At 48.3% G+C, this 16,501-nt stretch overlaps 1 protein-coding gene across 1 annotated transcript in view; it reads right to left on the bottom strand.

Annotated features, from left to right (window-relative positions):
* Positions 1 to 16,501, bottom strand: part of LOC109884672 (rho guanine nucleotide exchange factor 26) — a 90,878-nt gene extending 74,377 nt beyond the window's left edge. The window contains exons 1-4 of the mRNA XM_031795479.1: positions 16,225 to 16,501; positions 6,582 to 7,936; positions 5,797 to 5,848; positions 4,795 to 4,934 (exon numbers count right to left, since the gene is read on the bottom strand). Of these exons, the coding sequence (XP_031651339.1) occupies positions 4,795 to 4,934; positions 5,797 to 5,848; positions 6,582 to 7,826 (1,437 nt within the window). The 5' untranslated portion in view covers positions 7,827 to 7,936; positions 16,225 to 16,501. The remainder of the gene's footprint in view (positions 1 to 4,794; positions 4,935 to 5,796; positions 5,849 to 6,581; positions 7,937 to 16,224) is intronic.

The following is a 16,501-nucleotide window of genomic DNA, read 5'->3' as shown; positions in this document are numbered from 1 at the left end:
GGAAACTAGAAACCTCTAGGAAACAGAATAGTCCTACCCTACAGATGTTACTGGAAACTAGAAACCTCTAGGAAACAGAATAGTCCTACCCTACAGATGTTACTGGAAACTAGAAACCTCTAGGAAACAGAATAGTCCTACCCTACAGATGTTACTGGAAACTAGAAACCTCTAGGAAACAGAATAGTCCTACCCTACAGATGTTACTGGAAACTTCTAGGAAACAGAATAGTCCTACCCTACAGATGTTACTGGAAACTAGAAACTTCTAGGAAACAGAGAACAGTCCTACCCTACAGATGTTACTGGAAACTAGAAACTTCTAGGAAACAGAATAGTCCTACCCTACAGATGTTACTGGAAACTAGAAACTTCTAGGAAACAGAATAGTCCTACCCTACAGATGTTACTGGAAACTAGAAACTTCTAGGAAACAGAATAGTCCTACCCTACAGATGTTACTGGAAACTAGAAACTTATAGGAAACAGAGAACAGTCCTACCCTACAGATGTTACTGGAAACTAGAAACTTCTAGGAAACAGAATAGTCCTACCCTACAGATGTTACTGGAAACTAGAAACTTCTAGGAAACAGAATAGTCCTACCCTACAGATGTTACTGGAAACTAGAAACTTCTAGGAAACAGAATAGTCCTACCCTACAGATGTTACTGGAAACTAGAAACTTATAGGAAACAGAGAACAGTCCTACCCTACAGATGTTACTGGAAACTAGAAACTTCTAGGAAACAGAGAATAGTCCTACCCTACAGATGTTACTGGAAACTAGAAACTTCTAGGAAACAGAATAGTCCTACCCTACAGATGTTACTGGAAATTAGAAACTTCTCGGAAACAGAGAACAGTCCTACCCTACAGATGTCACAATTACTGGAAACTAGAAACTTCTAGGAAACAGAGAACAGTCCTACCCTACAGATGTCACAATTACTGGAAACTTATAGGAAACAGAGAACAGTCCTACCCTACAGATGTTACTGGAAACTAGAAACTTCTAGGAAACAGAATAGTCCTACCCTACAGATGTTACTGGAAACTAGAAACTTCTAGGAAACAGAATAGTCCTACCCTACAGATGTTACTGGAAACTAGAAACTTCTAGGAAACAGAATAGTCCTACCCTACAGATGTTACTGGAAACTAGAAACTTCTAGGAAACAGAGAACAGTCCTACCCTACAGATGTTACTGGAAACTAGAAACTTCTAGGAAACAGAGAATAGTCCTACCCTACAGATGTTACTGGAAACTAGAAACTTCTAGGAAACAGAATAGTCCTACCCTACAGATGTTACTGGAAATTAGAAACTTCTCGGAAACAGAGAACAGTCCTACCCTACAGATGTCACAATTACTGGAAACTTCTAGGAAACAGAGAACAGTTCTACCCTACAGATGTTACTGGAAACTAGAAACTTATAGGAAACAGAGAACAGTCCTACCCTACAGATGTTACTGGAAACTTTATTTTGCAGAGGCTCTTATCCAGAGAGACTTACTGTAGTAATCACATACATTTTCATATAAGTTCGTACTGGTCCCCTACGGGAATCGAACCCACAAACCTGGTGTTGATATCTTGTAACCATTAAGTTAACTTTCTAAAATGTTCAAAATGCTCTGCTGTTCTGCATTTGGTTTGTTAATTTAGTATCTAGTTAGTTATCTAGTACTATAAACCACTACAGCCTGCCCTGTTCACAGTGTAAACAGCTGACCATCTAACTACTGTAAACCACTACAGCCTGCCCTGTTCACAGTGTAAACAGCTGACCATCTAACTAGTATAAACCACTACAGCCTGCCCTGTTCACAGTGTAAACAGCTGAACATCTAACTAGTATAAACCACTACAGCCTGCCCTGTTCACAGTGTAAACAGCTGACCATCTAACTACTATAAACCACTACAGCCTGCCCTGATCACAGTGTAAACAGCTGACCATCTAACTAGTATAAACCACTACAGCCTGCCCTGTTCACAGTGTAAACAGCTGAACATCTAACTACTATAAACCACTACAGCCTGCCCTGTTCACAGTGTAAACAGCTGACCATCTAACTACTATAAACCACTACAGCCTGCCCTGTTCACAGTGTAAACAGCTGACCATCTAACTACTATAAACCACTACAGCCTGCCCTGTTCACAGTGTAAACAGCTGACCATCTAACTACTATAAACCACTACAGCCTGCCCTGTTCACAGTGTAAACAGCTGAACATCTAACTACTATAAACCACTACAGCCTGCCCTGATCACAGTGTAAACAGCTGACCATCTAACTACTATAAACCACTACAGCCTGCCCTGTTCACAGTGTAAACAGCTGACCATCTAACTACTATAAACCACTACAGCCTGCCCTGTTCACAGTGTAAACAGCTGAACATCTAACTACTATAAACCACTACAGTCTCCCTGTTCACAGGACAGGGCCGGACAGGACAGGGGCAGGACAGGGACAGGGAAATGGACAGGGACAGGGTAAGACAGGGAAAGGGACAGGATAGGGACAGGACAGGGACAGGACAGGGACAGGACAGGGAAAGGGACAGGGACAGGATAGGGACAGGACAGGGACAGGACAGGGACAGGGAAATGGACAGGGTAAGACAGGGAAAGGGACAGGGAAAGGGACAGGATAGGGACAGGACAGGGACAGGGAAATGGACAGGGACAGGGTAAGACAGGGAAAGGGACAGGGAAAGGGACAGGATAGGGACAGGACAGGGACAGGACAGGGACAGATTAGTGGTATTGTCTACCTCTTTATCCTCCTTTACTTCCCCTCCTCTCTTTACTACACTGGGAACAACTGGATCAGTGTGAATATCGCTATCAGAACTACGTGTCCTCTACCGTCTACAGAGCAACATCAGAAACAATGTCTCCATGTCTATCTGTGCATCTCTCTCTCCCCCTCTCCCCCCTCCCCCCTCTCTCCCTCTCCTCCCTCTCTCTCTCCCCCTCCCTCTCTCCCTATCCCCCTCCCTCTCCCCCATCCCCCTCCCCATCCCTCTCTCTCCCTCTCCCTCTCTCTCCCCATCCCCCTCCCTCTCTCCCCATCCCCCTCCCTCTCTCCCCCATCCCCTCCCCATCCCTCTCTCTCCCTCTCCCCATCCCTCTCCCTCTCTCCCCATCCCTCTCCCTCTCTCTCCCCATCCCTCTCCCTCCCCATCCCTCTCCCTCTCCCCCCCATCCCTCTCCCTCTCTCCCCCCATCCCTCTCCCTCTCTCCCCCCATCCCCCTCCCCATCCCTCTCTCTCCCTCTCTCTCCCCCTCCCCATCCCTCTCTCTCCCTCTCTCTCCCCCTCTCCCTCTCTCTCCCCCTCTCCCTCTCCATCCCTCTCCCTATCCCTCTCCCTCCCCATCCCTCTCCCTCTCCCCATCCCTCTCCCGCCCTCTCTCTCTCTGACATACCATCTTAATTAAGCTGCTCCAGATAAGAGTAAACATCAACAAGGAGAACAGAACACCTAAGTGGAAAACAGCACTGGTCCCCCCCTTTCTCTCCCTCCCTCCCTCCCTCCCTCCCTCCCTCCCTCCCTCTCCCCCTCCCTCCCTCCCTCCCTCTCTCTCCCCCTCCCTCCCTCTCCCTCTCTCCCCCTCTCTCTCTCCCTCCCTCTCTCTCCCTCTCTCTCCCTCCCTCTCTCTCCCTCTCTCTCCCTCCCTCTCTCTCCCTCTCTCCCTCCTTTCTCTCCCTCCCTCTCTCTCCCTCTCCCCATCCTTTCTCCCCCTCCCCCTCCTTCTCTCCCTCCTTTCTCTCCCTCCCTCTCTCTCCCTCCCCCTCCTTCTCTCCCTCCTTTCTCTCCCTCCCTCTCTCTCCCTCCCCCTCCTTTCTCTCCCTCCTTTCTCTCCCTCCCTCTCTCTCCCTCCCCCTCCTTTCTCTCCCTCTCCCCCTCCCTCTCCCCCTCCCTCTCCCCCTCCTTTCTCTCCCTCCCTCTATCCTGCCATCCTGGGCCCACACTGCATTACATGATGTCATAATCAGAGTCGCCACGCTGCTCTCTAGGGGAAACATATTTCACATTTTTCCATTGAGAAGACTCCCTGGTGATTACCAGCAGGCTGGCGCCGTGCCGGGTGGTGCTCCTAGTCTGCTGGCCCAGATCTTTCTCCCTGCTCTCTCCCCCTCCTCTCTTCCCCTCCCCCTTCCCTGCTCTCCCCCCCTTCCCCTTCCCTGCTCTCTCCCTCTCCCACTTCCCCTCCCCACATTTTCCTTCTTTCTCTTCCCATCTTTGTACTTTTTTCTCTCTCTCTCTCCCTCTCTCCCTCTCCTCCCCCCCCCCCCCCAGAAACAGACAGACACACAGACAGACATACAGAAACAGACATAGACAGACACACAGACAGAGACACAGAGACAGACAGAAACAGACAGAGACAGACAGAGACAAAGAGACACAGAGACAGACAGACAGACAGAGACAAAGAGACAGACAGAGACACAGAGACAGACAGAAACAGACAGAGACAGACAGAGACAAAGAGACACAGAGACAGACAGAAACAGACAGAGACAAAGAGACACAGAGACAGACAGACAGAAACAGACAGAGACAAAGAGACAGAGACAAAGAGACACAGAGACAGACAGACAGAGACAGACAGACACAGTGTAGAGGATGGGTCAGGACTGAAGCCAGATCAGATGGGCCAACATCCTGGCCAGCGCTGGCATTCCATCTCCCAACCAGACACTGTGTGTCTGTACTGTATGTGCAGACAGGCACAGCACCACTGTGTCTGTGTGTGTGAATGTGCGTCTCACCACACTGAGTTGGCTCCACGAGGTGCGTATGGGTCTGTACTGCACCACGATGCCCTCGTCAGGTTTGGGCTCTCTGGACTGGTCCTCATCAGAGTCATTGTGAAGAGCTTTCTCCTGGTAGTTCTGATACAGTTCCTCCTCTGGGGCACACCACAGACAGACAGGTTGGGTCACACCACAGACAGACAGGTTGGGTCACACCACAGACAGACAGGTTGAGGGTGGATCACACCACAGACAGACAGGTTGAGGGTGGATCCCACCACAGACAGACAGGTTGGATCACACCACAGACAGACAGGTTGAGGGTGGATCACACCACAGACAGACAGGTTGGATCCCACCACAGACAGACAGGTTGGGTCACACCACAGACAGACAGGTTGGGTCACACCACAGACAGACAGGTTGAGGGTGGATCACACCACAGACAGACAGGTTGGATCCCACCACAGACAGACAGGTTGAGGGTGGATCCCACCACAGACAGACAGGTTGGATCCCACCACAGACAGACAGGTTGAGGGTGGATCCCACCACAGACAGACAGGTTGAGGGTGGATCCCACCACAGACAGACAGGTTGGATCACACCACAGACAGACAGGTTGAGGGTGGATCCCACCACAGACAAACAGGTTGGATCCCACCACAGACAGACAGGTTGAGGGTGGATCCCACCACAGACAGACAGGTTGAGGGTGGATCCCACCACAGACAGACAGGTTGAGGGTGGATCACAGTACAGACAGACAGGTTGAGTCACACCACAGACAGACAGGTTGAGGGCGCATCACAGTACAGACAGACAGGTTGGGTCACACCACAGACAGACAGGTTGGGTCACACCACAGACAGACAGGTTGGATCCCACCACAGACAGACAGGTTGAGGGTACATCACAGTACAGTCCCCATTGAGAGCAAGACCTCAAAGATGTGGACAGAAAATGACAGTCATAAGGAGTTGATAAACACGACTAAGACAGAGATGTGACACTCACCTTCCCTGTCAAAAGTCCTCTGTGTGATCAGTCCTGGCTTCTTATCCGGCCTCTGAGAGACAAGAAGACATTTCAACTATTAACAACAGGCCTAGGATCAGCTCTCCCTGAGCCAGACTTATATTCCCATTATGAACTGAGAAATAAGACTGGTCACTAGGTCAGTTACCGTGAGCAGAGTCATCACAATATCCTAAATGATGCTTTAATAGCCAAATCTGGTTATGAATGACATTATTGTACCAAGTTGGTTACCTTAACAACGCCTTGGAATTAACCTACGTCTCCACCCACACCTGTCACCTGCGCTCGACCCCTGACCTCTGCACTGACCTGTCAACCTGACCCCGCCTAATTAAAGAGCGGTGGAATGGAGAGAGAGAGAGAGTGTGTGTGTGTGTGTGTGTGTGTGTGTGTGAAGTGAGTGAGTGAGTGAGTGAGTGAGTGAGTGAGTGAGTGAGTGAGTGAGTGAGTGAGTGAGTGAGTGAGTGTGAGTGAGTGAGTGAGTGAAGTGAGTGAGTGTGTATTGCAATCATTAGCCTGACTTCAACACAAGCGTCTCCTGACAATGTTCCAACTTCAAGCTGGCTGTGGACTTGGGTCCCTGACGTGAACTTCAGGAGAACAGTAAATCAAACATGAATCCATCAGGCAGATGAGTGGTAGTAAACTGTGTGACTGTAAGGTAAGAGACAGTAATATCCAGGCACAACGGGCAAAGCAAGGAGACAACGGTATTATGACAATTTCCTGGAAAAGAATGAAACAAATACAACTGTTCCTACCTTGTTCTTCTTCCCAGGGCTGGTCGGTGTCTCCTTGACCTCCTGTAGTCCTCGGAGTACAGACTGGGACAGGAGATGGGTCTTTGGGTCTACAGACTGGGACAGGAGATGGGTCTTTGGGTCTACAGACTGGGACAGGAGATGGGTCTTTGGGTCTACAGATGGTATTTCCATTTCCACTCCACTCACCACTGCTCTCCTGTACGAGGTAGACCTCAACCCCCTTTTCAGACTCCCAGGGCTCTCATCCTGGTCTGTCCCCTCTCCCCCTCCGTCCGTAGAGAAGAAGGATCCAGTCTCCACCATGCTGACAGCTCGTAGGGCCCGCTTGGTAGGATCCAGGCCCAGCAGACCCCCCAGGGCCTGGCTCTGTACCCCAGCAGGAGAGGCCTTGCTCAGGGACGCCAGCCCTTTGGGGATCAGCTGCTGTGTGCCCATCTTCAGGGCAGCTGCACTGTGGGTGCTGAGGACAATTGAGGGAGGAGGAGAGAGGGAGGGGGCAGACATGTCAGCAGGGGAGGGGCTGCGGGGTGTGGGGGGGTCAGAAGGGGTGGAGGTGAGGGAGGAGATACTGCAGGTGGAGCTGTGAGATGGGGTAGGGGTGTGGAGACTAGGGGGAGAAGGGTGAGGGGTTAAGGGGTGATAAGAAGAAGAGGAGGTCAGGTTATGGTGGTGGTTGTTATTATTGGGGGTGGCAGGGGGAGAGGGGTGACTGGAGGTGGCAGGGTCCGGCAGTGAGGAACTTGTTCCAAACACTATCTGGTCTCTGTGAGAGGTGAGGGTGAACGGGCTGGAGAGTCGCTTCAGGGCATCGCGTGGCCGCTTGTCTGACCACACCTTCTCCTTGTTACCGATTTGACCAACACTTCCACCATGGTACGCCTTATTGTCCAATGACGAAAACTTATCCTCCGACTTGAACTTGGACAAAGAGAAACGTCCTTTGGCCAAATGTCCAATGCTGATACTCCTGACAACCCGTGTTCTCCTGGTGGGTTGGTTGAGAACGTGCTTCAGAATGACCGTCCCTCCTCCCGGCGTGGCCACCAGTCGCTCTGCAGGCTGGCTCAGGGTAAAGCTGCCCTTGTTGTCCTCTACGGGGAAGTCAGTCATGTGGAGTCTGTCTATCTGGTAGCTGAGGGGCCGGGCCTTTAGCTTGCTGGGACCAGTGTGATTGGCTGATTGCCGCTTCCACAGCGGACTGATGTTATTGTTGGACAGATCCACTTCGTTCCCGCCCTCCATGGCGCATCAATCACGATTGTCTTTTGTTTCTCACTGTGGAGCTGGAGTCTCGTCCGACACGACTGGTCACTGTGTAAACATCCCGACCCCACAGAGAACTGCAATAATGCCTGGTTGTAAACACAAAGAGAGAGGTCAAAAACCAAGCGGGAGGGGGAGCAGAGTAAGTCCTTACTTTTCATTGGATAGGGCTGTCTGTGAGGTCACGAGTTGGGCCATTCTGCCTTCTCCCTACAGTTCTGTCATTCTGCCTTCTCTCTACAGTTGTCAGTCATTCTGCCTTCTCTCTACAGTTGTCAGTCATTCTGCCTTCTCTCTACAGTTGTCAGTCATTCTGCCTTCTCCCTACAGTTGTCAGTCATTCTGCCTTCTCCCTACAGTTGTCAGTCATTCTGCCTTCTCCAGACAGTTTTCAGTCATTCTGCCTTCTCCCTACAGTTGTCAGTCATTCTGCCTTCTCCCTACAGTTGTCAGTCATTCTGCCTTCTCCCTACAGTTGTCAGTCATTCTGCCTTCTCCCTACAGTTGTCAGTCATTCTGCCTTCTCTCTACAGTTCTGTCATTCTGCCTTCTCTCTACAGTTGGCAGTCATTCTGCCTTCTCTCTACAGTTGTCAGTCATTCTGCCTTCTCTCTACAGTTGTCAGTCATTCTGCCTTCTCCAGACAGTTGTCAGTCATTCTGCCTTCTCCAGACAGTTGTCAGTCATTCTGCCTTCTCTCTACAGTTGTCAGTCATTCTGCCTTCTCTCTACAGTTGTCAGTCATTCTGCCTTCTCTCTACAGTTGTCAGTCATTCTGCCTTCTCCCTACAGTTCTGTCATTCTGTCTTCTCTCTACAGTTGTCAGTCATTCTGCCTTCTCTCTACAGTTGTCAGGCATTCTGCCTTCTCCCTACAGTTGTCAGTCATTCTGCCTTCTCTCTACAGTTGTCAGTCATTCTGCCTTCTCTCTACAGTTGTCAGTCATTCTGCCTTCTCTCTACAGTTGTCAGTCATTCTGCCTTCTCTCTACAGTTGTCAGTCATTCTGCCTTCTCCCTACAGGTGTCAGTCATTCTGCCTTCTCCCTACAGTTGTCAGTCATTCTGCCTTCTCCAGACAGTTGTCAGTCATTCTGCCTTCTCTCTACAGTTGTCAGTCATTCTGCCTTCTCTCTACAGTTGTCAGTCATTCTGCCTTATCTCTACAGTTGTCAGTCATTCTGCCTTCTCTCTACAGTTGTCAGTCATTCTGCCTTCTCTCTACAGTTGTCAGTCATTCTGCCTTCTCCCTACAGTTGTCAGTCATTCTGCCTTCTCTCTACAGTTGTCAGTCATTCTGCCTTCTCTCTACAGTTGTCAGTCATTCTGCCTTCTCCCTACAGGTGTCAGTCATTCTGCCTTCTCCCTACAGTTGTCAGTCATTCTGCCTTCTCCAGACAGTTGTCAGTCATTCTGCCTTCTCTCTACAGTTGTCAGTCATTCTGCCTTCTCTCTACAGTTGTCAGTCATTCTGCCTTCTCTCTACAGTTGTCAGTCATTCTGCCTTCTCTCTACAGTTGTCAGTCATTCTGCATTCTCTCTACAGTTGTCAGTCATTCTGCCTTCTCCCTACAGTTGTCAGTCATTCTGCCTTCTCCCTACAGTTGTCAGTCATTCTGCCTTCTCCCTACAGTTGTCAGGCATTCTGCCTTCTCTCTACAGTTGTCAGTCATTCTGCCTTCTCTCTACAGTTGTCAGTCATTCTGCCTTCTCTCTACAGTTGTCAGTCATTCTGCCTTCTCCCTACAGTTGTCAGTCATTCTGCCTTCTCTCTACAGTTGTCAGTCATTCTGCCTTCGCTCTACAGTTGTCAGTCATTCTGCCTTCTCCAGACAGTTGTCAGTCATTCTGCCTTCTCTCTACAGTTGTCAGTCATTCTGCCTTCTCTCTACAGTTGTCAGTCATTCTGCCTTCTCTCTACAGTTGTCAGTCATTCTGCCTTCTCTCTACAGTTGTCAGTCATTCTGCATTCTCTCTACAGTTGTCAGTCATTCTGCCTTCTCCCTACAGTTGTCAGTCATTCTGCATTCTCCCTACAGTGGTCAGGCATTCTGCCTTCTCTCTACAGTTGTCAGTCATTCTGCCTTCTCCCTACAGTTGTCAGTCATTCTGCTTCTCTCCACAGTTGTCAGTCATTCTGCCTTCTCTCCACAGTTGTCAGTCATTCTGCCTTCTCTCCACAGTTGTCAGTCATTCTGCCTTCTCTCTACAGTTGTCAGTCATTCTGCATTCTCTCTACTGTTGTCAGTCATTCTGCCTTCTCCCTACAGTTGTCAGTCATTCTGCCTTCTCCCTACAGTTGTCAGTCATTCTGCCTTCTCCCTACAGTTGTCAGGCATTCTGCATTCTCTCTACAGTTGTCAGTCATTCTGCCTTCTCCCTACAGTTGTCAGTCATTCTGCCTTCTCCCTACAGTTGTCAGTCATTCTGCCTTCTCCCTACAGTTGTCAGGCATTCTGCCTTCTCTCTATAGTTGTCAGTCATTCTGCCTTCTCTCTACAGTTGTCAGTCATTCTGCCTTCTCCCTACAGTTGTCAGTCATTCTGCCTTCTCCCTACAGTTGTCAGGCATTCTGCCTTCTCCCTACAGTTGTCAGTCATTCTGCCTTCTCTCTACAGTTCTGTCATTCTGCCTTCTCTCTACAGTTGTCAGTCATTCTGCCTCCTCTCTACAGTTGTCAGACATTCTGCCTTCTCTCTACAGTTGTCAGTCATTCTGCCTTCTCTCTACAGTTGTCAGTCATTCTGCCTTCTCTCTACAGTTGTCAGTCATTCTGCCTTCTCCCTACAGTTGTCAGTCATTCTGCCTTCTCTCTACAGTTGTCAGTCATTCTGCCTTCGCTCTACAGTTGTCAGTCATTCTGCCTTCTCCAGACAGTTGTCAGTCATTCTGCCTTCTCTCTACAGTTGTCAGTCATTCTGCCTTCTCTCTACAGTTGTCAGTCATTCTGCCTTCTCTCTACAGTTGTCAGTCATTCTGCCTTCTCTCTACAGTTGTCAGTCATTCTGCATTCTCTCTACAGTTGTCAGTCATTCTGCCTTCTCCCTACAGTTGTCAGTCATTCTGCATTCTCCCTACAGTGGTCAGGCATTCTGCCTTCTCTCTACAGTTGTCAGTCATTCTGCCTTCTCCCTACAGTTGTCAGTCATTCTGCCTTCTCTCCACAGTTGTCAGTCATTCTGCCTTCTCTCCACAGTTGTCAGTCATTCTGCCTTCTCTCCACAGTTGTCAGTCATTCTGCCTTCTCTCTACAGTTGTCAGTCATTCTGCATTCTCTCTACTGTTGTCAGTCATTCTGCCTTCTCCCTACAGTTGTCAGTCATTCTGCCTTCTCCCTACAGTTGTCAGTCATTCTGCCTTCTCCCTACAGTTGTCAGTCATTCTGCCGTCTCTCTACAGTTCTGTCATTCTGCCTTCTCTCTACAGTTGGCAGTCATTCTGCCTTCTCTCTACAGTTGTCAGTCATTCTGCCTTCTCTCTACAGTTGTCAGTCATTCTGCCTTCTCTCTACAGTTGTCAGTCATTCTGCCTTCTCTCTACAGTTGTCAGTCATTCTGCCTTCTCCCTACAGTTCTGTCATTCTGTCTTCTCTCTACAGTTGTCAGTCATTCTGCCTTCTCTCTACAGTTGGCAGTCATTCTGCCTTCTCTCTACAGTTGTCAGTCATTCTGCCTTCTCTCTACAGTTGTCAGTCATTCTGCCTTCTCTCTACAGTTGTCAGTCATTCTGCCTTCTCCCTACAGTTGTCAGTCATTCTGCCTTCTCCAGACAGTTGTCAGTCATTCTGCCTTCTCTCTACAGTTGTCAGTCATTCTGCCTTCTCTCTACAGTTGTCAGTCATTCTGCCTTCTCTCTACAGTTGTCAGTCATTCTGCCTTCTCTCTACAGTTGTCAGTCATTCTGCCTTCTCCCTACAGGTGTCAGTCATTCTGCCTTCTCCCTACAGTTGTCAGTCATTCTGCCTTCTCCAGACAGTTGTCAGTCATTCTGCCTTCTCTCTACAGTTGTCAGTCATTCTGCCTCCTCTCTACAGTTGTCAGTCATTCTGCCTTCTCCAGACAGTTGTCATTCTGCCTTCTCCAGACAGTTGTCAGTCATTCTGCATCCTCTCTACAGTTGTCAGTCATTCTGCCTTCTCTCTACAGTTGTCAGTCATTCTGCCTTCTCTCTACAGTTGTCAGTCATTCTGCCTTCTCCAGACAGTTGTCAGTCATTCTGCCTTCTCTCTACAGTTGTCAGTCATTCTGCCTTCTCTCTACAGTTGTCAGTCATTCTGCCTTCTCTCTACAGTTGTCAGTCATTCTGCATTCTCTCTACAGTTGTCAGTCATTCTGCCTTCTCCCTACAGTTGTCAGTCATTCTGCCTCCTCTCTACAGTTGTCAGTCATTCTGCCTTCTCCAGACAGTTGTCATTCTGCCTTCTCCAGACAGTTGTCAGTCATTCTGCATCCTCTCTACAGTTGTCAGTCATTCTGCCTTCTCTCTACAGTTGTCAGTCATTCTGCCTTCTCTCTACAGTTGTCAGTCATTCTGCCTTCTCCAGACAGTTGTCAGTCATTCTGCCTTCTCTCTACAGTTGTCAGTCATTCTGCCTTCTCTCTACAGTTGTCAGTCATTCTGCCTTCTCTCTACAGTTGTCAGTCATTCTGCATTCTCTCTACAGTTGTCAGTCATTCTGCCTTCTCCCTACAGTTGTCAGTCATTCTGCCTTCTCCCTACAGTTGTCAGTCATTCTGCCTTCTCCCTACAGTTGTCAGGCATTCTGCCTTCTCTCTACAGTTGTCAGTCATTCTGCCTTCTCTCTACAGTTGTCAGTCATTCTGCCTTCTCCCTACAGTTGTCAGTCATTCTGCCTTCTCTCTACAGTTGTCAGTCATTCTGCCTTCTCTCTACAGTTGTCAGTCATTCTGCCTTCTCTCTACAGTTGTCAGTCATTCTGCCTTCTCTCTACAGTTGTCAGTCATTCTGCCTTCTCTCTACAGTTGTCAGTCATTCTGCCTTCTCCCTACAGTTGTCAGTCATTCTGCCTTCTCTCTACAGTTGTCAGTCATTCTGCCTTCGCTCTACAGTTGTCAGTCATTCTGCCTTCTCCAGACAGTTGTCAGTCATTCTGCCTTCTCTCTACAGTTGTCAGTCATTCTGCCTTCTCTCTACAGTTGTCAGTCATTCTGCCTTCTCTCTACAGTTGTCAGTCATTCTGCATTCTCTCTACAGTTGTCAGTCATTCTGCCTTCTCCCTACAGTTGTCAGTCATTCTGCAGTCTCCCTACAGTTGTCAGGCATTCTGCCTTCTCTCTACAGTTGTCAGTCATTCTGCCTTCTCTCTACAGTTGTCAGTCATGTTGCCTCCTCTCTACAGTTGCCAGTCATTCTGCCTTCTCTCTACAGTTGTCAGTCATTCTGCCTTCTCTCTACAGTTGTCAGTCATTCTGCCTCCTCTCTACAGTTGTCAGTCATTCTGCCTCCTCTCTACAGTTGTCAGTCATTCTGCCTCCTCTCTACAGTTGTCAGTCATTCTGCCTCCTCTCTACAGTTGTCAGTCATTCTGCCTCCTCTCTACAGTTGTCAGTCATTCTGCCTCCTCTCTACAGTTGTCAGTCATTCTGCCTTCTCCCTACAGTTGTCAGTCATTCTGCCTTCTCCCTACAGTTGTCAGTCATTCTTGCCTTCTCCCTACAGTTGTCAGTCATTCTGCCCTTCTCCCCTACAGTTGTCAGTCATTCTGCCTTCTCCCTACAGTGTCAGTCATTCTGCCTTCTCCCTACAGTTGTCAGTCATTCTTGCCTCGCGTCGCCCCCTACAGTGTCAGTCATTCTGCCTTCTCCCTACAGTTGTCAGTCATTCTGCCTTCTCCCTACAGTTGTCAGTCATTCTGCCTTCTCCCTACAGTTGTCAGTCATTCTGCCTTCTCCCTACAGTGTCAGTCATTCTGCCTTCTCCCTACAGTTGTCAGTCATTCTGCCTTTCTCCTACGTGTCAGTCATTCTGCCTTCTCCCTACAGTTGTCAGTCATTCTGCCTTCTCCCTACAGTTCGTCAGTTCATGTCATTCTGCCTTCTCCCTACAGTTGTCAGTCATTCTGCCTTCTCCCTACAGTTGTCAGTCATTCTGCCTTCTCCCTACAGTTGTCAGTCATTCTGCCTTCTCCTACAGTTGTCAGTCATTCTGCCTTCTCCCTACAGTTGTCAGTCATTCTGCCTTCTCCCTACAGTTGTCAGTCATTCTGCCTTCTCCCTACAGTGTCAGTCCTTCTGCCTTCTCCCTTACAGGGTTTTGGGCCTCTCCCTACAGTTGTCAGTCATTCTGCCTTCTCCCTACAGTTGTCAGTCATTCTGCCTTCTCCCTACAGTTGTCAGTCATTCTGCCTTCTCCCTACAGTTGTCAGTCATTCTGCCTTCTCCCTACAGTTGTCAGTCATTCTGCCTTCTCCCTACAGTTGTTCAGTCATTCTGCCTTCTCCCTACAGTTGTCAGTCATTCTGCCTTCTCCCTACAGTTGTCAGTCATTCTGCCTTCTCCCTACAGTTGTCAGTCATTCTGCCTTCTCCCTACAGTTGTCAGTCATTCTGCCTTCTCCCTACAGTTGTCAGTCATTCTGCCTCCTCTCTACAGTTGTCAGTCATTCTGCCTCCTCTCTACAGTTGTCAGTCATTCTGCCTTCTCCCTACAGTTGTCAGTCATTCTGCCTTCTCCAGACAGTTGTCAGTCATTCTGCCTTCTCTCTACAGTTGTCAGTCATTCTGCCTTCTCCCTACAGTTGTCAGTCATTCTGCCTTCTCCCTACAGTTGTCAGTCATTTAGCTATGCCCACGACTGCCTCATGTAAACTACAATCCCAACACTGTTTAAACATTTACAAACGTCGTTAATCATCGCTTCGAATATGGTTTTCAAAACATATGGCCCTAATCTTTCATCCTACTAAACTACACTGTAGTAGTTACAGACCCATACAGCCTCCATCCTACTAAACTACACTGTAGTAGTTACAGACCCATACAGCCTCCATCCTACTAAACTACACTGTATCAGTTACAGACCCATACAGCCTCCATCCTACTAAACTACACTGTATCAGTTACAGACCCATACAGCCTCCATCCTACTAAACTACACTGTAGTAGTTACAGACCCATACAGCCTCCATCCTACTAAACTACACTGTAGTAGTTACAGACCCATACAGCCTCCATCCTACTAAACTACACTGTATCAGTTACAGACCCATACAGCTATGGAGCCTCCATCCTACTAAACTACACTGTAGTAGTTACAGACCCATACAGCCTCCATCCTACTAAACTACACTGTAGTAGTTACAGACCCATACAGCCTCCATCCTACTAAACTACACTGTAGTAGTTACAGACCCATACAGCCTCCATCCTACTAAACTACACTGTAGTAGTTACAGACCCATACAGCCTCCATCCTACTAAACTACACTGTATCAGTTACAGACCCATACAGCTATGGAGCCTCCATCCTACTAAACTACACTGTAGTAGTTACAGACCCATACAGCCTCCATCCTACTAAACTACACTGTATCAGTTACAGACCCATACAGCCTCCATCCTACTAAACTACACTGTATCAGTTACAGACCCATACAGCTATGGAGCCTTCATCCTTTGAAACTACACTTCCACTACATTCCTGAGTTACACAGTTACGATTACACACACAGATGTTTGGTGCATGCTAGATAGCTAATTAACACAGGTGATCGATCGCCATCTGTTTTCCATAAACAAGCGCTGTAACATGGATATATGGCCGTGTGGAAACACTAACCCTAAACGTATCAATGTGTGTATCAATTTAATACCCCTTTGTTAAATAGATATGTTTTGTTTTGTTAATGTAAATGATTTTTCGCTGATATGCTTCCAAAACAGTACCGCAAGACATACATGTTAATATTCAGACCGAGCGGTGGGAGATATGGACAAAACTTCCCCTTGAAGAAGACGCATTCGTCTAATGATTCTTAGTGTAATGGACCTTTATAAGTCATGATCAGGGCTTAGGTCGTTCCTTTACCACTGCACCAATAGCCTAATATCCATGAATAGTACCGGACCACAACAGATCCCTGATACAGCAGAGGACTGACTGACTGACTGACAGACAGGCATGCAGACAGCGGAGGAACGTGTACTCTGAATTATAACGCTCTGGAGGAGTTACGGTTAAAAGCTATGCAGCAGAACATGTTCAGACAACACACGTTGTCTTTGCAGAGAAGTAGGCTGGCTCGTGTAACCAAGTAGCCACAGAAAGAGAGAGAAACAGTTTCCACATTTGACCTATAAAAGAGCGGTTCCCACGGTGAGCGTGTCTTCTAGTAGCCCCGTGAGGGACAAGACAGACGTACCTTTCTACTGACTGGTCATGGTGCCTGTGTCCTGGACTTCTCAATGGACTAGAAAACGTTTTCTTGTTGTTCGACAGATTATTTATGCTTGAGGTAAACTATTCCTTTGTGCAAAAAAAAAAAAAAAAAGAGTTGTCTTATCAGTAATCCGGGGACCGTCGGCTGTTTTCAGAGTATCTCAAAGTCCTGTGTTTTGTTGGGTAGTACCCGAATGACCCGGGTTGTGTGTTCAGGAGGAGAGGACTGGGACAGAGAGGAGGAGGGGGGAGTGCCGAAC

The sequence above is a fragment of the Oncorhynchus kisutch genome, linkage group LG18, assembly GCF_002021735.2.
Source record: "Oncorhynchus kisutch isolate 150728-3 linkage group LG18, Okis_V2, whole genome shotgun sequence".
Lineage (NCBI taxonomy): Eukaryota > Metazoa > Chordata > Actinopteri > Salmoniformes > Salmonidae > Oncorhynchus > Oncorhynchus kisutch.
Note: the sequence above shows the minus strand (reverse complement) of the source record. Positions and strands in the feature narration are given on the sequence as shown.